General features: G+C 33.6%; 1 protein-coding gene across 1 annotated transcript; it reads left to right on the forward strand.

Annotated features, from left to right (window-relative positions):
- Positions 1–6,141: 6,141 nt before the first annotated feature.
- Positions 6,142–20,054, forward strand: ercc4 (excision repair cross-complementation group 4). The gene is made up of 12 exons (XM_056469776.1): positions 6,142–6,408; positions 6,682–6,873; positions 8,785–8,965; positions 9,056–9,251; positions 11,347–11,554; positions 12,276–12,456; positions 12,549–12,668; positions 12,760–12,867; positions 14,847–15,405; positions 16,019–16,111; positions 16,212–16,324; positions 19,055–20,054. Exons 2-12 carry the CDS (start codon positions 6,697–6,699, stop codon positions 19,783–19,785), a joined length of 2,667 nt encoding a protein of 888 aa, XP_056325751.1. The 5' UTR covers positions 6,142–6,408; positions 6,682–6,696; the 3' UTR covers positions 19,786–20,054.
- Positions 20,055–21,109: the final 1,055 nt, after the last annotated feature.

Genomic DNA, 21,109 nt, shown 5'->3' on the forward strand with positions numbered 1-21,109 from the left:
AATTACAAAAACTAGCAAATAAAAAAAATCTAAGGGTGCTGTTAAAATGCTGTTTTGCAAAAAACACCCTTAACTTTAGACTGCGCACAGGACTATGTCACTAGTTAAAATTGCTTATCTTTCTATATTTGAACGTTCTTCAAAACATTTGCAATAATGTAAGAGCATACAGCTAGTCAACATGGATATTTTTGCTGGGTTTTGGTCTGTAAATATAATTGACTTTTTTCTTCTGTTTATTTTTTCATAGTATGTCTAAAGAATCAATAGGATTTTTTTCTGACTACTTTACACATCAAGCTTCACATGGTTAACAAGGCAGAGCAGGAACCCGGTTTATGATGCGTAGAACATTTGGACGTGTTATTAATGAGTCATTGACACAACTCTGTTTAAGCAGAGCACCTCCTGTCAGCCTTTAAAGAGACTGCTAAAATCTCTGAGCCTCCGTCTTTTCCAGCCTCCATTAATCTCATATGCTGCTTGACATGCCCAGTCACTGCAATGCTCCAGTGTTTGTTTGTTTCCTCTCACTCTCCACATCCATCTCATCCTTCTGACATGCTGCTGTTTGAGAATAGCTCATATTAAACTTTGAACCAGGCCGAATAAAAGGTTAATACAGCTTTCATTCACTTCTGCCATTAGAGCTTTCTCTCCTCAAGTGCTTAGTCGGTGACCTCAAAAAACAAAACAGCAAATACAGCCACTGGGATGGAATGAATGAATAGACAAGCGGTGCCATTTCATGTTATTTGAGGTTACTTTGTTAATTATTCGGGGTCTTTAATTTCAAACAAGCGTCAGGGCACTTGATGAGTTAAGAGCTTCCTGAGAACACTATGTACATCGTTTTTATTATTATTACTATTCTCATCCCTCTTTTGGAAATGGCAAAAAAAAAGCTAAATAAATAATGAAAGGTTTACAGAAGAATGCACTTAATATGATTGAATGCAACCTTGAGATATGCAGATCTGGAATTCAATATTTTACTGTATACTGATTCTGGCAAGGTGTGTGTATTATAAACTGAAGTGCGATAGAAACAAAAATCACCTTCAGATTTAAAAAGCTAAGCAAAGGGTCTGATTTTATTGTATTTTTCATTTTTTTTATTAGGAGAGCAAAACATACAGCCAGTGGTGGAAAGAGTGCTGAAAAATCATACTTAAGTTAAAGTACCATTACTTGCCTAAAAATGTAGTGCAAGTAGAGTAGGAGTATCTGTTGTAAATATTACTCAAAGTATGAGTAAAAAGTAGACCCTTCAAAAGTACTCAAGAAGAGTGAGTATAACGCTGTAGAAAGCTGATACATTTACATGTAATTTGTGGATGTGTGTGTAAACGTAACATTCTGTAGTGCATTTAGTTATTGCCCGGCAGGCACACAACATCATAAGACATTGATATTAGGTTAGATTTACATTGTGATGTCAGGTGGCCAAAATTCAATGTCTAGCCAGCGTCTAAGGACAACGTTACTGTGATTCCCAATAACAACATCAAATGACGTTGATATTTGGTTGATTTTTTTTGGTTTGTGTTCGAAAGTGACCAAAATTCAGTGTCGAGCCAACATTTTTAACCAACGTCATATTGATGACAAATACTGATGTTTATTTGACGTTGGAACAACCAAATCAAGTTCAGTTTTTCATGCGTTTTAGGGAATATAAATACAAAAATAGTAAACATCCATCGGGGTCGTCCTAACATTGAAGTTGAGTTCTGGTGACTGTTAAGGCCATTTGAGTACAGTGAATTTAGATGGATAATCAGATTAGGTGAATCAGAAGATAGATACACTGTGGTCATAAAGGGATGGAAATGGTCAGTAACAATAATCAGGTAGGCTGTGGCGTTGACACAATGCTCAATTGGTACTAATGGTACTAATATCCCCCACACCATTACACTACCACCAGCAGCCTGAACTGTTGATACAAGGCAGAATGGATCCATGCTTTCATGTTCAAATTCTGACCCTACCATCTGAATGTCGCAGCAGAAATCGAGACTCATCAGACCAGGCAACGTTTTTCCAATCTTCTGTTGTCCAATTTTAGTGAGTCTGTGCGAATTGTAGCCTCAGTTTCCTGTTTATAGTTGACAGGAGTGGCATCCAGTGTGGTCTTCTGCTGCTGTAGCCCATCTGCCTTAAGGTTCAACCTGTTGCGCATCCAGAGATGCTCTTCTGCAGACCTCGGTTGTACCGAGTGGTTATTTGAGTTACTGTTGCCTTTCTATCAACTGGAACCGGTCTGGGCATTCTCCTCCGACTTCTGGCATCAACAAGGCATTTGTGCCCACAGAACTGCCGCTCGCTGGATATTTTCTCTTTTTTGCACCATTCTCTGTAAACCCGAGAGATGGCTGTGCGTGAAAATCCCAGTAGATCAGCAGTTTCTGAAATACTCAGACCAGCCTGACTGGCACATTTATATACATACTGTATGTAAATACACTAATTATGGATAGAATAAGAAAAAAAGATACATATCCAACATATAACACATACTATCCTATCTTCTGTTTCAGTGAGCATGATTATTTTTCCTGGTTTAATTTTAAACAGCCAACATTGCATTTAACAATATGGACAATTTATATTTAATCTTTTTAGATTTTTGTATATTTGGTACAAAATATTTTTGGTAATTACAATGATATCTACGAATTTTCACTCTGTTTTCTCAACAAAAAAAAAACGACCGTGGAGCTTATGTTCCTCACAATAGCGCTTTACATTCATTTCCTATTTATCTTGAAGCATGCCCCACTTAAACTGTGATGAACAGTCTTTCAGCAGAGCTCTGAGCAGAAGTGCTCTACTGCTCTCTCAAGGCTGCCGTGTAGAAATGCATCTCACAATGAATCACATCTGAAATCGCATTCTTGAGTTGTTACTTATTTTAAAGAAGTAATGACTTTGCAACTGCTTATAAATAAAGCCTGTTCTGTGTTGTGTGAATAAAATAATGGGTTTCTCATGTGTGTTGTCTTGTCATTTGACCTAAGATTAGTTGCTTCACTTCACCTACAATCACAAATCCACTCCTGTATAGTAGTAAATATTACCAGTAAATGTCCTGCTTAAAATAAAAACATAAAAATGAAAACTAAAGTAATATACTAAAAAACTGTAGGCATACATTAGAAGACTAAATTATTAAGCCCTTCTGTGAAATCTTTTATCTTTTTCAAATATTTCCTAAGTAATGCTTAACAGAGCACGGAAATTTATTACTATTGTTCCAATAACATTTTCTCTTCCAGAGAAAGTTACATTTTTTAACTGGCTGTAAACCATAAATATAAATTTGTTATGTTAACCTAACTGAATAACCTAACTTAATTCAATTAAGTAATTTTAACTTAAAAAGGCGAGTAAACCCATTACTTTTATAGTGATTAGCTAAATTTTCTTGTAAAAAGTGAGTAAACACATTGCGTTTAAAGCAATTAGCTGACTTCACTTTAAAAAGTGTGTAAAGGCATTGACTTCAAATTGTTAAGTTAATGAATTATGTGCATAATTATTAAAAAATAAGTTAAGCCAACTTAACTTTTCCAAGTTGCAAAAGATTTACTCACGTTTCATTTTTTCTTGTAAAGTCAACTTTTTGTTTTTAAGGCAACAGGTTTACTTGCTTTTTTTAAGTAAAGTAATTAATGGCTTTTTACAGTTTACTGAGTGTTATTTACTTAGACCATATTGCTGGCTGATTTAGTAGTTTATCATTTTATTTTTACAGAAATCTCAACATAACACAACATTAAAGTCTAAATCATGCCCAATCGTGTTCAAAAGCACTTACTTTCTCAGTGTCCTGGCCAAATTCCCTCAATCGACCCTTACAATCATGGCCTCCCAATCATCCCCATCCAGCGAATTGGCTCTATCACTGTCTCTTCACTTCACCAATAGCTGGTGTGTGATGAGCGCACTGGCGCAGTCGTCCTGTGGCTGCCGTCACATCATCCAAGTGTATGCTGCACACTGGTGGTGGTGTGAAGAGACCCTCTCTCGTGATTGTGAAGCGCTTTGGGTGTATGGCCATACACAATAAATGCGCTGTATAAATACACATTACATTACATTACAGTCTAACACAAAGTATACTGGGAACTAGAAATCTGCAAGGTTAAAATAATTTGTTCAGTTTAAGTTGTCTAATACCCTCAAATTTTGAGTCCAATGAACTTTTACTAACAACATGTAAGTCAAAGAAAACAATCATTTAATTCATTTTAAAGTGCAATAAACTTAAAAAATAAAAACTGCTGGGTTCCACACAATTCGCTTATTTTATCATAACACAAATCCATTAAGTTTACTTGATTGTTCTTACAAATTTAGGTGGATTAAACATAAAACTATTAAGTTGTCAAACCCAAGAGTTGTGTTGATTAAGCTCATTTTCAATTAGTTTAGCAAGCAACAAAAGTATTTTTTGATTGTGTCAAGCGATGTCTGTTACTGTATGTGTTACTGTAAGGAGAGCATTCTGTCTGGCTGTATCACCACCTGGTATGGAAACAGCACCAGCAGCAATCGCAAAGGCCAACATAGGATTGTGCGAACTGCTGGACGCGTAGTAGGAGGTGAGCTTCCCTCCCTCCAGGACATCTGCACCAGGCGGTGCATGAGGAAAGCCAAGAGAATCATCAGTGACTTTAGCCACCCAAGCCATAGACTTTTCTCTCTGCTACCCTCAGGCAGACGGTTCCGCAGCATCCGGTCATGCACCAGCCGACTGAAGGTAAGTTTCTTCCCTCAGACTATTAGGCTGATGAACACTTAACACACCCCACACAAACTCTTCCACACCCCTCACTGCACACCATCAACATGTAGCATGTGCTGCACTTTAACCAATCCATACTTAAAACAATACTGCCTATAACTATGTGTACACCTATTCATTGTACATATTGCTGTCAACACTGCCAATTTTACATTGTCCTGTTTTTTTTGGGAGTATGCTGTTGTATGTTGTTGTATTTTAAAAATGTCTGTATTTTGCACTGTCGTTGTATTTGCACTGTCTGTATTTTGCACGTCTGGAGCCAGCACCTAAGCTTTTCACTCATCACAGCACACGTGCTGCTGATGATGTGACAATAAAAGTGATTTGATTTGATTTGATTTATTTATTTATGTGAGCAATTTAATCATTGTTAAAACATGAAGCCATAAGCAAATTAATTATATTTTGTCAAATAGGCAAGTTTAGTCTGCATGTTTACAAACATTTTTTGAAGCACACACTTCACAGTAAATGTAATGCAATTTCCAAAACATGGTATTTTGACTTGCTTCATTTAGAATTATCTGAAGTAATTCCTAGACAGACAGACAGACAGACAGACAGACAGACAGACAGACATTTAGAATTATTATGCAGGTTTGATAATAATTAAAAGATAGAAAGACAGACAGACAGACAGACAAACAGATAGATAGATATCCTATGTAACAATAGAAAAATAGTAACATAAGTAATGCGACATAATAAAACAGATATATTTTAGTTAAACTTAATCCTAATTTTATAATTTTATTATTTTTCTTTCATTCATTGTTTTCTGCCTGTATTTTTTCATTTGTAGTTTATAATTTTAAACTTTATTTATTTATTACTGCATTTATTTATTTCCATGTTTATTTTGAATTCATTTATTTTGCTTTGATTTCTTTTTACTTTCTTTTTGTATTCTTTTTTATTTCCGAGCAATAATAAATAAATATGGAAATAATTAACAAATACAAATAACACAAAAAACCTATATAAAATAAATTAATTCAAGTTTAAAATAGTCAAATATAAATAAAACGACATGCAGAAAAAAATGAATGAAGGAAAACTATATAAATTTAGGTTTAGGCTTTTATTAAATCATAATATTACTTTATTTTTCTTCTATTAATACGTTTATTTATCTTTCTATCTAATCATTTATACATTTAATAATATTTTTGCACTTGGTCTTCCATATTTGTATTATTGGGACCCTACTGTTGTTTTTGAGGCGCTTTCGCTTTTGTATTTTTAAACTCCAGTGCGGCAGATGGCGCTACCAATATTTAACGAACAAAACACCTCAATGTCACGTGACACAACACGTTTTTTTTTTTTCCTTTCTTTTTTTCAAACCAAAGACATGTCAAACTTGTGTGATATAAAGCTACAGTAACAAACTATGTTTTTATACCTCATAATGCATTAGTTCCGTTTGTGTGCTCGACCTGCATCATATTATCGTCTCGTCATGTTAAAAGGCGGTCATGATGAGCTGTATGTTTTGAGGATGTATTAATGAAAAGCAAACATAATGAAGTATCATTTCAGTAACGTTAGGGGAAATCTGGATGGTTTGGATCTGTCGTTGGTGAACTGAGGTAAAGTTGATTCTGTATTCACACATTCAGACTTTCTCATTACTAATATAATTTCAAAACTTTGTGAATAATGAAATCATATTAGCAGCCAGTGACTATCAAAGTACAGCAGTGTTCACAGTCAAATAAATAAGTCTAATGTTGTTGTCGAGTCATACTTGCATGTGTTTTCAGACCGAATATTCAAAGTACCATGGTAAACGATATAAGTTAGGGAGCATGTTACAAGTTAACACGAATGTGCTAATATGCGTTTTACTAACATTACTTCAGCAGGTGCTGGTGAAGATGGCGGGTGCTCTGCTGGAGTATGAGACGGAGATGTTTCTGAGCGTGTTCAGCACAGACGGGCTGCTGATCACGGCTGAAGGACTCGGCATTGACCGCCTTCTGCTGCACTTCATGAAGGTGTATTCTGAGGAGGGCAGCCTGGTGCTCTTACTGAACACCAGCACTCCCGAACAGGTGAAACCATGAGCCATTTCATCAGCTATTACAGTACTATAACCGAGTAGTGTAATGTCTCTTACGTGTGTAATATTTGGTTATAGTGTATAGCTATTGTTTATGCGGTTTTATGTTCAAATGGGAACTGCAAAGAAGCTAAAAAGCTATTAAAATAAGCAATGCATTGCATAGTACTGGTGAACCCAACTATAAAATAATTTGTGAACTTTCTAATTAATATTTTTTATTATTAACCTTTTATGCAGATATGTCGAAAAGCTTTGTGTATGGTTTTTATGTTTTGTATCATATTTGATACAGGCAGGAAATAATCAGGTTGGTTTTATGGCATATCATACAAAAGGCATCTAATAGGGGGTTTATATTTGATAATATACATTATAAAATGATGCAATTTTTACTTCATTGTTATTTATTTTAATAGTTTTTTAACAATTATTTTACATTTACTTTTGACCTCTTTTGTTATACCATCATATAAATACGGTGGCCTAGAGAGCTTAATGCACTGCATTTAAAAAAAAAAAAAACATATGCAATTACAAAAACCACCAGCAAATAAAAAAAAATCTTTATCCATTTGACATCATACGTGCCTAACCCTTTTTAAAGAATATGCTGCATTTTCTCACAACACTTTTAAATACATAACACAACGGAAATGTTTCACTAAAACATGACAGGCGCAGCTATTTAGGTTATGGATAATTAGTCTAAGGAAATACTAAGACAAGGGAATCAGGATGTTAGAATAAACAAATAAAAAACTCACCTTTTAAAGATCACCTACAACTTCACTGAGCAATAGTCACGGCACAGCAGCATCCGTCACGTTTTTGTTTGCGTTGTGTGAAAATGCAGCATGTTTTTTGTGTGTGTGTATGCATACGGAAGATTTGCAGCATGTGTCCTGTCAAATGAATGAAGATCATTTCTTAATTTGCTGGCTTTTTTGTAATTGCATGTGTTTTCTTAAACTGCAGCATGTTAAGCTCTCTCAGCCACTGTATTTAAAGTTATAAAGTCATACATTGGATATTTTGCCACATAATTATGACTTAATTTGACTAAATGACTGTTTTTGACTTTCTGTCTTGTAATTTTCACTTTTATCTTATAATTATGATTTAGTGTGTCATTTTTTGACTATTTTTTGTAACTTTTTATGTTTAGAAGACTTTTTTAAAGCATTGTTGAATTTTAAATGACTAATATTAATATTATCTCTAAAATAATAAGAATTCGTTTTATTATTATTATTATTATTATTATTATTATTATTATTATTAACATACCTTTAGACAAAATGTTTACATATCTTTTAAACAAATCTGGAAAGGATTTTCGCAGAGCAGAGTACTATATAAAAGGTCTATAATTTATAGTTGTCACTCTATTTACAAAAATCTGTTGAATGATATCTAAAAGTTTAATTATTAATAGCTGCAATACAACAATCACACAAATACACATTTGATCAAGACTAATGTATCATTTTTGATACTTAAATCAATACATTAGCTGCATGACACGGTTTCTCAAAAACATTTCAAATTGATCATTAAAGATCACCGATGATGAAAATCAACTTGTGTAAGCTGTGTAAGACACCAAAGTCTTATCTTACATCTTGTAAAAGAGGTCAAATAGGTGCCCTTTAAATAATAAAACAATCCTGAGTTGCTTCAATCCATAAAATATATCTAACTATATAAATATTACTCTGTTAAATTTACTTTTCAATCTCATCAAAAAATAAATAACATGAGTACTGCATCCTGAAGATGGACATTTTTAGAATTATACTTAAAGGCCTTTTATTAAAAAAAAAAGATGAACTACCAGTCAAACATTGGATTGCAGTGATTCAGTATGGATGCTGACTGTATGTGTGTGTTTCTGCTTAAGGAGTATTTGACGGAGCGGCTGCGAGCTGAAGGAGTCAGTCATCTTCCTCAGACTGTGACCAGTGATGTGCAGAGCGCTGACAGATATAACGTCTACACTAAAGGAGGAGTGCTGTTTGTCACCAGCCGAATCCTAGTGGTGGATTTCCTGACCGACAGAATCCCTGCTCACCTCATAACAGGTCAGAGAAAAAAAAAAACATATAATAAAATAAATCTGTGTTCATTCATTACAGCTGAGATATAATGTGGATTACTGTGTGCTTGAATAGGAATCCTGGTGTACCGTGCTCATAAGATCATTGAGTCTTGTCAGGAGGCTTTCATTCTGAGACTTTATCGGCAGAAAAACAAGACAGGCTTCATCAAGGCCTTTACAGATAAAGCCACTTCCTTCTCTTCAGGCTTCTGTAAAGTTGAGCGCGTCATGAGAAACCTGTTTGTGAAGAAACTTTTTCTCTGGCCAAGGTAGGACAGCTTCAATCGAGAAAATATTAAAATCTTAAAATATTTCAAAATGTATATACATTTTTTGTAAACATTTGTTGCTAGATTTTATCAAACATTTCCTAGAAAAAGATTTAAAATGTGTATATATTTATACATATATATGTATACATATGTATACATATATATGTATATGTATATATATATGTGTGTGTATATATATATATATATATATATATATATATATATATATATATATATATATATATATATATAATGTTTGCTTTTTGCTTTTTTTTAATACTTAAGTCATACATTTGAAGTTTTACCTCATAATTATACATTTATTTGACTGTATGTTGTAATGATTGACTTTTGTCCAGTAATTACTACTTTAATTTCTTAATTAGGATTTAGTATGTCATGATTTTGACTTTATTTTAATGTATTTTTCATAACTATGACCTTTAAATATATAAAGTATATGAATTTTTAATAAATTAAGAATTTTTTTACATTTTAAAAACATTGTTGAATTTTGAATCACAATATTATTTTTATCACTAAATAAGAATATGTTTTATTAACACATAAAATAATTTTTATTTATTTATTTATTTATTTATTATTATTATCATCATATAATATTTGTTGCAAATGTTTTGTCAAAGATTTTTTAGAAAAAAATTGTTGTAACACAACATGCATGTAGGCAATGGTTTCTTGTTTATAGTGTTGCAACTGTGTAAAACAGGCAGACAAGCTTTCAAACAAGCTTAAAATGCTGATGTGCAGTGAGACATCTGGGACTGAAAGGCCACAGCTCTAAACTAATTATGTATCTCACAATGTTTAAGTAAGCTGCAAATTTTTTTTTTAACAGGTATAACAATAAAAAGAGGTACATCTTTGTGTGTTGCTTTATTGTTCAGAGTAAACTTTTTTTTTTTTAACAAATTGAACTGAAAAAAGTGTTATGAATTAAAATAAGGTCTCATTAGTAAATGTTGTTAATGTATTAACTAACATCAACATTGAGAAATAGCTAAATGTCTTAACTTATTGTTCATGTAAGTTTTAAAAAGTTCTACTGAACATTATTAGCTTCATTAAGTAAAACATTTACAACAGAGATGTTTTGATATGCCAGTTGATTGTTTCAGCTCATAAAATTGAGCAAAATGTTATATAAGTTTGTTTATATATATTTCTTTTATTATTCAAACATTATTTTAGAGAATATGTTCTGTTATTGATCATATTTTCCTGTTATTTTTGATCATCTAATTAAGTTATATTATTTACAACAACTTTATGCATTATAAACCGTGTTTAGCATTTTGATCAAAGTCATTTCATACCTTGCTTTGCAGCTAATCATATAAAATAAACATGGTGCGTGTTTATATCTGCAGGTTTTAGTTTGCAGGCTCTTTATTTATACTGATATATAAAACTTGAAAAAGTCATGTGATTTTCACATGGCATTTTTTTAGGCCTGCAAACTTTTTGGAAAAACAAATGAATCCACGATGTTTTGGAAAAGTCATGGAAATTTGGTTAACAAATATCTATGTTTAAATATTTTTCAATATAAATTGTATGAATTCTACTAGGCCTTTAGTTTTATAATATGTTTTCAGTACTTTTCTTCATTATTCTATTATTTTGTGTATAAATTATCCTTATGTGTAGGGTTAGTTGTCCCAGCCTCTTTGCTTCTTTTCTGTCCTTGGCCAATTACATGCTCTCACTATAATGTTTAAGTGTTTTGTAAACTTAAATTTTATTTTGTATTATAAATGACATAGATTATTTATTTTAATATATTTGAATATGCATTTTTTTATCTTTATTTAATATGTAGGCCTATACAAAGACATTGCATGAAATAATATGTCATGATATTTTACCCGAAAGTTTTGGAAAAGTCATGGAATTTTAATAGGAAAAATGTATACAACCCCTGAGGAACTTTTAGCAAAATGCTAATATTGTTCTTTATTTTTCAAATAATTATTTGAAATTATAATTATATAAATAATTATTTGATCATATTTCACTATTTGTGCACCCCTATTGTAAATCAAGTTGTAAATGTGTCTTTAATTACTAGATTCCAAGCATCAGTGAATGCAACGCTAGACAAACACAAGCCAGATGTAGTGGAACTTCATGTGACTGTGACTCCAGCAATGAGAGCCATTCAGAGCTCGATTCTGGACATCATGAATGCCTGCCTGAAAGAGCTGAAGCGCTATAACCCCACACTGGAAGCAGAAGACCTTTCTTTAGAGAACAGCCTGGGCACTGCCTTTGAGAAAGTGAGAAATCTTTTTAATCACATGCTGTTCATTATACAGCACATAGAAGAATTGACTATACCACTAATAAAAAAATAAATTGTATATGTATATATGTATGTGTGTGTATGTATGTATGTATGTGTATATATATATATATATATATATATATATATATATATATATATATATATATATATATATATATATATATATATATATATATATATATATATATATATATGTATATGTATATATGTATATGTATGTGTGTGTATAAGTGCCGGTTAGAAATATAGTAAAAAGATAAATGCATTTGTTTTCAAATCAAGTTTAAATCTTTGGCCCATCCATTTAGAAAGTGAGAAGTCCTGTTATTTATATTTCTGTATATGATATTACACACAGTGGGAAATTACTTTAAAACAAACAATTTATTTATATATTTTTTAAATAAAAAATAATTAACGGTCCTTTTAGATTAAATTTTCAAAGTAATTCCAATTGTATTTTTATTCATTTTTTAGTTAGATAAGGTCAAATTATATTTTTAAAAAGTTTTAAAAGATCAGTCATTTAATGTAATTACAAGTAAATAAACGTAATTAGTTAAACTAAATTGACAGATAAAATAATTGCATGAAAGAAAAAAGACTTGATTTAAAAGACTTTATATGTTTGGTTATGTGAGTTGTTTGTGAAATACTGATATATTTAATACTAATAATTCTTCCATCTGTAGACAATTCGACATTACCTTGACCCACTGTGGCATCAGCTGGGGTCCAGGACCAAATCTCTTGTTCAGGACCTGAAGATTTTAAGAACCCTTCTTCTCTACCTCACTCAGTATGACTGTGTCACCTTCCTAAATCTGCTGGAGTCTCTGAGAACCAGCCAGAAAAGTTTTGGTAGTAATTCAGGTACAGTCTGCTGCTCTATTTGAGCTGATTATACAGCAGAAATATCACCCGATTTTTTTATTTATTTATTTATTTATTTTTTCCCATATCAGGTTGGTTATTCCTGGACTCAAGCATGTCTATGTTTATAAATGCTCGCAGTCGCGTGTATCGCATTCAGCAGTCAAAGAAAAAACTAAAAGTTGGAGAGACTGAGCAGAAACAAAATCTAGGTATAATATGTTTCTTGTTTTTGTCTGTTTACAAATGTGTTTTAATTTTCAAACAACTATTTTCATCTTATTTGTTTGTGTATAAATTTAGCACCTCCGAAAAGAGAGCTTGTACTTGAGAAAAATCCAAAGTGGGAAGCATTAACAGAAGTGCTACAGGAGATTGAGACAGAAAACAGCAAATCTGAGCATGAACCAGGTAAGAATTGATCACAAATAAAAAATCACTGTTTATTTCCTCATCCTCAGATCATCCAAGGTTTTTGTTTTCTTCAGCAAAAGATTTTTAGCCGATACTGCGGTGCTGTCAAAGTGCCGTTAGCCGTTGACTTCCATTTTATGAATCACCAAGACCACAGTTTCAAGTAAAAAGCTTCTCCAGTGTTCTACTGAAGTAAGATTACTTTTAATGAGTAAATAACCAGTATATTGTGGTCGTAATTACTCACCCTTATGTCGATCCAAATTCCAGAGACCTTTATTCATCTTTAGAACACAAATTAAAATATTTTGTATGTAAACCGAGAGCTCCCGTATCCTCCATAGATGGCAACGGTCATGACTTGTTCAAAGTCCAGAAAAATACCAAAAAATACTTCTCAAAAAAGTCCATGTGTTTTCAGTGGTTCAATTGGAATATTATGAAACTACAAGAATACTTTTGTGCACACTTAAAACATAAATAACTTTATGAAACTGTTTCTTCTTCTTAATGTCAGCATGGAGTGTTCTTTCAACAGCTCTGTGCGCTGATACAGGGTTGTCTTTCAAAAATCTTCAATAACAGGTACTAATACAGGTTCCCGGTCAATACTTTTTTCGATACCAATTTAATATCAGACAAACAGACAGACAAGCCTGATATCAGAGAGGCCTTCTGGTTAATAAAGTAACGATTTATTCCAGTGACAATGCATTCTTTCTTTCTTACTTACTTCCAGGGCCGTTTATATCAAAGTTGATATTTAGCCGCACCATGTTTGTGTTTCGTAACATCTAATTTTTATGAGGTGGGTCGTTAACCCAACGCTCAACCCGCAACCTGGAGGACCAGGACATACACACATATACAATGGACAATTCAGCTTACCCAATTTACCTACTGTATAGGGCATGTCTTTGGACATGCAAACTCCACACAGAGATGCCAACTGACCCAGCCAGGGTCAAACCAGTGACCTTTTTGCTGTGAGGTGACATCGCTACCCGCTGCGCCACCATGCCGATCCCGACAGTGCATTCAGATTATTTAAATTAAAACATTATTTAAAAATGGACATGGCTTCTTCTAATGTCTAATTCTAATGTCATTAGTGACTTATTGATCATTGAATAACAGGTGTTCAAACTGCGGAATTCATGAAAAGTGGACATTTTTGAGGTTACAATTTATCTCAGGGTTACAGCTGTTTACACCAGTTATAATAATCCATTATATGATTTGGCTTGCTCTGATCTTTCAAAAGTGTACAAAAAGTACTAAATCAGATGAATGCTTTTTTATGAATTAGCTACTTTATGCATTGAGTAATGTAAATAAAACAGGTTATTTTTTAATAATTCAAGTATTTGTTCATGAGCTTGTATTTGTTCATGTTAGTGAATGTATTTACTAACATGAATGAACAAAGAACAAAGCCATTTTACCTCAAATATTTCACCAAAAATAGCTTCATTTGTATTCTGAAGATGAAAGAATGTCTTGGGGTTTGGAACCACTTATGCGTGAGTAATTTATAACATTTTTGATTTTTTTAGGGTTTCCATGGGGTGTTAAATTGTCTAAATCTCAAAATCAAAATTGTTTTTGTTATAGTTTTTAAAAATTTTAGAAGATTTTTTTGTATTTTAAAGAAGGTTTGTGTTGGAAAAAAAGTATTTTGTTAGGATTTTACTAAGAAATATCTAAAATGTAAAAAAAAAAATTATTATTATTAATTTATTATTGTATTATTAAATGTTTTAAATTTTAATAATGTTTTTGATGGGGAAAATAAAAATCTTTTCCATCTAGGCCATTTAAAAAAATTCTGTAGCCTTTAGCCCTATATGAGCCAAAATTTCATTGATAATGGGCTTAAAATGTCTTTAAAAAGTCTTAAAGTTAACTTAGTGAAACCTACAGAAACCCTGTTTTTGGTTGAACTAATCATTATAGTTTGTTCTCTGTACACCAAGGCCGAGTGTTGATATGTGCCAGTGATGACAGAACCTGTGCTCAGCTGAAGGAATACATCCAAAAAGGGCCAGAACACCTACTGAACCGCCTTTATTCACGCACTATTGGAAAAGAAAATCCTCAGCCTGATTTACTGAAGCTTGACAAAGGCTGGCAAAAGAAAGACTCTGCTAAGAGCAAAGGAAAAAACGGCCGTCAGAAAAGATCCAAAGCCAATTCAAAGAAACCGGCAAAAGTGGAGAAACTGTCAAGAGACTCTCAGGACGATGGCGCTGATAAGGACCTGAATGAGAACAGTGAAGATGAAGGAGGGCTGATTGAAGAGGCGGAGGAGGAAGAAGAAGAGATTGTTCTGAATCTTTCTTCTGATGATTATTATGGTATTCTGAAAGAGCCGCTGACTGTCATTCACCCACTAAAGGGATGCAGTGACCCCTACAGTCTGACCCGCGTGCTGCATGAGGTTGACCCCATGTTTGTCGTCTTGTACGATGCTGAACTCAGTTTTGTGCGGCAGCTGGAGATTTATAAGGCATGCAGGCCTGGAAAACCACTCCGGTGTGTATTTCGGCCTTGTTAATTGTTGTTTAGCAAAATAACAATATCTTTGTTTTTGAAAGAAGACATTAAGGCTAATGAATGCTGAAATGATTTAATCAAAAAGTAAATATTTTTACATTTTAACATAGCGAAGTTAAAATAGTTTAAAATTAGTTCTGTCAAACAATTAATTGCGAAATTAATTACAAAGATGCATGTGTGACAAAATGACTTGCATAAATATTTATATATACAATTTGTATATAAATGTAAATATATGCGCAGTACATTTATTTACTTACACATTATATAAATACAAACTTATTTTGGATACGATTCATTTATATTTATAGATCAGTGTTTTGAGTAAAATGGTCAGTTCCGTTTTATAAACTACTGGTAATGTCAAATCTTAAAATCTTCAGAATTTCAAATAAGAATATTAGCATTTAAAGCCTTTAAACCATAATGTATTTTTTATGATTCTTTGAAGAATAGAAATTTATTCATCTGTCAACTTCCTTTACTTATTTACATAAGTATTAACTTATTTATATAAATAAATACTAAAAACAATATAAACCATGTATAGAAATACAGTACGAGTTCCTCATGTTATTTTCTGCTTCAGTGTGTATTTTCTCATATATGGAGGCTCAACAGAAGAACAGAGGTATCTTACAGCATTAAACAAAGAAAAGCAAGCGTTTGAGCACCTGATAAGGTATGTGAAATATATCTCTTTTAGCTGAAAAATTCAGTGGAACGTTCAGTGGCATTCATCTTATTAAAAGCTGTTGTTTTTTCCACTGTTTTTCAAACAGAGAAAAGGCCAGCATGGTTGTGCCAGAAGAAAGAGAAGGTAGAGAAGACACCAACCTAGATCTTGTCCGCAGTCAGGAACCTGCTAGTGCTGCCACCAACACCCGCAAAGCAGGTGAACATTAGCTAATCTACCAAAATATTAACACAAAGGCTTTTTTACGAGTGATTTAGTTTCTGAAAAGTCATAGAATTTTTAAAGGTCTATTGCAGACATTGAAATTTTATGTTTCTGTTGTCCAAGTCATGGGAAAGCTGGGATTTTTGTTTGTTGTTTTAAGTTTTACTTTGCATTTATCAATTTTTTGTCTTTGTATTTCCCTGTGCAGATGAGCTCTACCGATATCCAAATATAATGTTATTTAATATAAAACAATGCAAACGAAGGGCGCAGCAGCAATTTGAAAAGTATCTTGACTGACCAAAATCTACAGTTGCAATCAGAATTATTAAACCCCCTTTAAATTTTTTTTTGTATTTTTTAAAAATATTTCCCAAATGATGTTTAACAGAGCAAAGAAATGTTCACAGTATGTCTGATAATATTTTTTCTTCTGGAGAAAGTCTTATTTTTTTTATTTAGGCTAGAATAAAAGCAGTTTTACATTTTTTTAGAACCATTTTGAGGTCAAAATTGTTAGCCCCTTAAAGCTATATATTTTTTTTCGATAGTCTACAGAACAAACCATCATTATACAAAAACTTGCCTAATTACCCTAACCTGCCTAGTTAACCTAATTAACCTAGTTAAAGCTTTAAATGTCACTTTAATCTGTATAGAAGTGTCTTGAAAAACATCTAGTCAAATAATATTTACTGTCATCATGGGAAAGATAAAATAAACCAGTTATTAGACATGAGTTATTAAAACTATTATGTTTAGAAATGTGGTGAAGAAATCTTATCTCCGTTAAACAAAAATTGGAGAAAAAAATAAACAGGGGGCGAATAATTTAGGGGGTTTAATAATTCTGACTTCAACTGTATATGCAGCAATTCAAAAAAATGCATGCACCTCAAAATTTTTTGATTTTGTTTCTGTTTTCATTATGTTTAATTGCTGAATCACAAAATTCCGGAGCAACACAAGAGCTGCTTGTATTTTTATTCAATATAGGTCATTGAATTTATACTTGAAAGTCAGGGAAATGTCAAGGAATTTTACATTTTACTTTGGAACCCTGAACACAAAGCATATTTTTGTTAGCCCAATTACATCTAAAGGCTTTGAAACCTTTGTTCTATTAGGGTTATGCTCAACAAAACACACGGTCTGAACTGGGCTTCCTTGTTAATTATAATCTTAACTCATCATTGCAGATCCTGCGATGTGATTATTGCAGATTCGCACATTGCGATTTAAATGATGAGACAATACGGTGCATCCGGAAAGTATTCATAGTGCTTCACTTTTTTTTATGTTACAGCCTTATTCCAAAATGGATTTAATTCATTTATTTCCTCAAAATTGTACACACAATACACCATAATGACCATGGGAAAAAAGATTTTTTGAAATTGTTGCAAATTTATTAAAAATAAAAAACCTGAAAAATCACATGTACATAAGTATTCACAGGCTTTGCTCAATACTTTGTTGATGCACCTTTGGCAGCAATTACAGCCTCAAGTCTTTTTGAATATGATGCCACAAGCTTGGCACACCTGTCTTTGGGAGTTTTTGCCCATTCCTCTTTGCAGTACCTCTCAAGCTCTGTTAGGTTGGATGGGAAGCAACGGTGAACAGCCATTTTCAGATCTCTCTAGAGATGTTCAATAGAATTTAGGTCTGAGCTCTGGCTGGGCCACTCAAGGACATTCACCAAGTTGTTGTGAAGCCACTCCACTGATATTTTGGCGGAGTGTTTTGCCTGGTTTTCTCCAAACGTAACGCCTGGCATTCACTCCAAAGAGTTCAATTTTAGTCTCAGCAGACCAGAGAATATTGTTTCTTATGGTCTGAGAGTCCTTCAGATGCCTTTTCGGCAAATTCCAGGCAGGAAGTGGCTTCCGTCTGGCCACTGTACCATACAGGCCTGATTGGTGGATTGCTGCACAGATGGTTGTCCTTCTGTAAGGTTCTCCTCTCTCCACAGAAGAATGCTGGTGCACAGACAGAGTGACCATCGGGTTATTGATCAAAGGCTGTGAGTAAAGGCTGTGAATACTTATGTACATGTGATTTTTCAGTTTTTTTATTTTTAATAAATTTGCAACAATTTTAAAAAATCTTTCTTCACATTGTCATTATGAGGTATTGTGTGTTTAATTCTGAGGAAATAAATGAATTTAATCCATTTTGGAAGAAGGCTGTAGCATAAAAAAATGTGGAAAAAGTGAAGCGCTATGAATACTTTCCGGATGCACTGTATTTATGTTGAATATAGAACATTAGCCGAGGAGAAATGTTGTTTAGTTTCACTGTGTACTAAATGTATATGCTTGAAATAACAATGACAGCCTGCTTGACTTGACTTGTCTTTGACTTCTTTGACTTTGACTTGTCTTGACTTGACTTGACTGGACTTAATTTGAACTAATTCTCAATTCACACTGCGTTAAATAAGTAACTAGAAATTAGCATGTAATAGTGCACCGCTTGAACCAAAAATGTTGTAAATGCTTGAAATGACAATAAAAGCCTGCTTGGCTTGGCTTGAACTAATTCTCCATTTACATAGGGTGTCTGCATTAAATAAGTAACTAGATATTAGCATGTAGTAGTGTGCCGCTTGAACCAAAACTGTAAGTGCTGATTTTTCTCTTGGTGTTCTCACTCAACTTCTCACTTTCTGACCACATAACTGTCTGTATCTCTGTTTTAAACGGTTTTGACTTCAATTAGGAGGACTTGAAGAGGTTAAAGAGTCTCATCGGATCATCGTTGACATGAGAGAGTTTCGCAGTGAACTTCCTTCGCTTCTGCATCGACGTGGTCTGGACATAGAGCCCGTCACCTTAGAGGTCGGCGACTACATACTAACGTCTGACATCTGCGTGGAGCGCAAAAGCGTCAGCGACCTCATTGGCTCCCTACAGAGTGGACGTCTTTACACACAATGCCTCTCCATGACTCGGTTCTACCGCCGTCCCGTGTTGCTCATCGAGTTTGACCCCACTAAGCCGTTCTCCCTGGTGGCCCGCAGTGACTTTCGGCAGGAGATCTCAGCCAATGATGTCACCTCCAAACTGACCCTCCTCACCCTCCATTTCCCCCGCCTGAGGCTCCTCTGGTGCCCTTCGCCATATGTGACAGCAGAGCTGTTTCAGGAGCTCAAGCATGGCCGTCCGGAACCGGACGCCAGCGCGGCTCAAGCCATTACAGCAGAATCAGAGACTGTGACTGAATCTGCAGATCTGTACAATCCTGGACCTTACGACTTCCTGCTTCGTATGCCTGGGGTCAGTGTGAAGAACTTCAAGAGTCTGATAAAACATGTTTCCTGTCTGGCTGATCTTGTGACATTTAGCCAGGAGACGCTCAGTGAGATTTTGGCCAGCAGCAGCAATGCCAGGATGCTTTATGAATTCATACACAATCCCATGGATGTGCGGCCCATTCAGAAGAATAAGTAGATATTGTGTGGAGGAAAAAAATGTTTTTATGGTAATCTCAGATTTGGGCCAGTTGTGGATATTGTGCCTTGATTAAAAGGGTTTATTTTCATATTTATTGTGAAATGATGATATAAGATGCAGTGAATTAATTATTGTATTTCTGAATATTTAACTGTCTTGTATGTTGTATTGTATATTGTGTGTTTGAATTCGTAGCTTTGTAGTGAGCTTTACATAACTGTACTGTACTGTCATTAGATTATAAGTGAGTTTCTCTTTTAGAAAAATGTTGCATTTTTTTATCATAATTGAAATAAACTATTTCTGTATTTAATTCTTTGTTTAATTTTGTCAGTGTAAATCTGGGGCCGCAATAGGTTTCATGTTTAGAGAAAAACCATTAAAATATATATAGATTATTTGTAAATTTAGAATCAATTTAATGAATAAAAACATTAAACACATATTATAAACAAATAAATGTAAATTTGATAATGATATGATGATATATAAATGTATAAATTCATTTTCATATGCATATACACACATTCTCATATACAGTTCTGTCTGGTTCTCGAATCTAATTGGCCGATAGCTGTGCGATATTCTGCAATAACAGCACTCGTACAGCCTCCTCACCCTTGTGTGTTACTCCGCCCACATAGAGTGACAGCAGATCAATAAATTGACTACAGTTTGAAAAATTTTGCAGCCATTGGACATGATGCATTTTTGAGGCTTTATTAGGAGAGAAAGTTTAGATTGCAACTATGTAATTTATTTATAAGGACAGTGCCTATTTTAAATATTTATAATTTCGGAGATACAGCACATCGGCATCCATCATACAGAGCAGAGCAAAGATGTTGACGTTCCGCCACAAGATGGCGACAGAGACCGCCGAATATTTTCTTAGAGAACAACTCAGCGTAATTTCAAACTACAGCTGATCAAAACATAAAATTTGTGAGTGACATTCTAAGTTGATCTCTCTTTTGTATGTTGTAGTGTATTGAGTGTGAGATGGGACTCACATATCACTGATGTGTTTATTTTGTGTTGGCCACTCTTTGGATAACCCTGAGTTACTTTTAGGTTGGCCTTGTGTTTGTGTCTAATGAGTCTCCTGTTTTCGTTACTGCAGACTAGTTCAGTAAAAAGAAAGAAAGAAGAAATACCCGCATGTTTAGCATTTTTCCTTATCTCAAACACAACGGTAATCTAGTAGTGTTGGCACTGGTTTGGCTTTTTCAGGGTTAATTATTGTGATCTTCCGATTACAACAGAAATACTGACAAATCTCTCTAGACTGATGGCATTTCATGCCGTTTAGTCTTATAAT

The sequence above is a fragment of the Danio aesculapii genome, chromosome 12, assembly GCF_903798145.1.
Source record: "Danio aesculapii chromosome 12, fDanAes4.1, whole genome shotgun sequence".
NCBI lineage: Eukaryota > Metazoa > Chordata > Actinopteri > Cypriniformes > Danionidae > Danio > Danio aesculapii.

Excerpts from the sequence above, each read along its gene's own strand:
- ercc4 (XM_056469776.1), top strand. The coding sequence starts at position 6,697 with ATGGCGGGTGCTCTGCTGGAGTATGAGACGGAGATGTTTCTGAGCGTG. Across the intron at positions 11,555-12,275 it reads TGGGCACTGCCTTTGAGAAA|ACAATTCGACATTACCTTGA; the intron begins GTGAGAAATCTT and ends TTCCATCTGTAG. Across the intron at positions 16,112-16,211 it reads GCGTTTGAGCACCTGATAAG|AGAAAAGGCCAGCATGGTTG; the intron begins GTATGTGAAATA and ends TTTTTCAAACAG.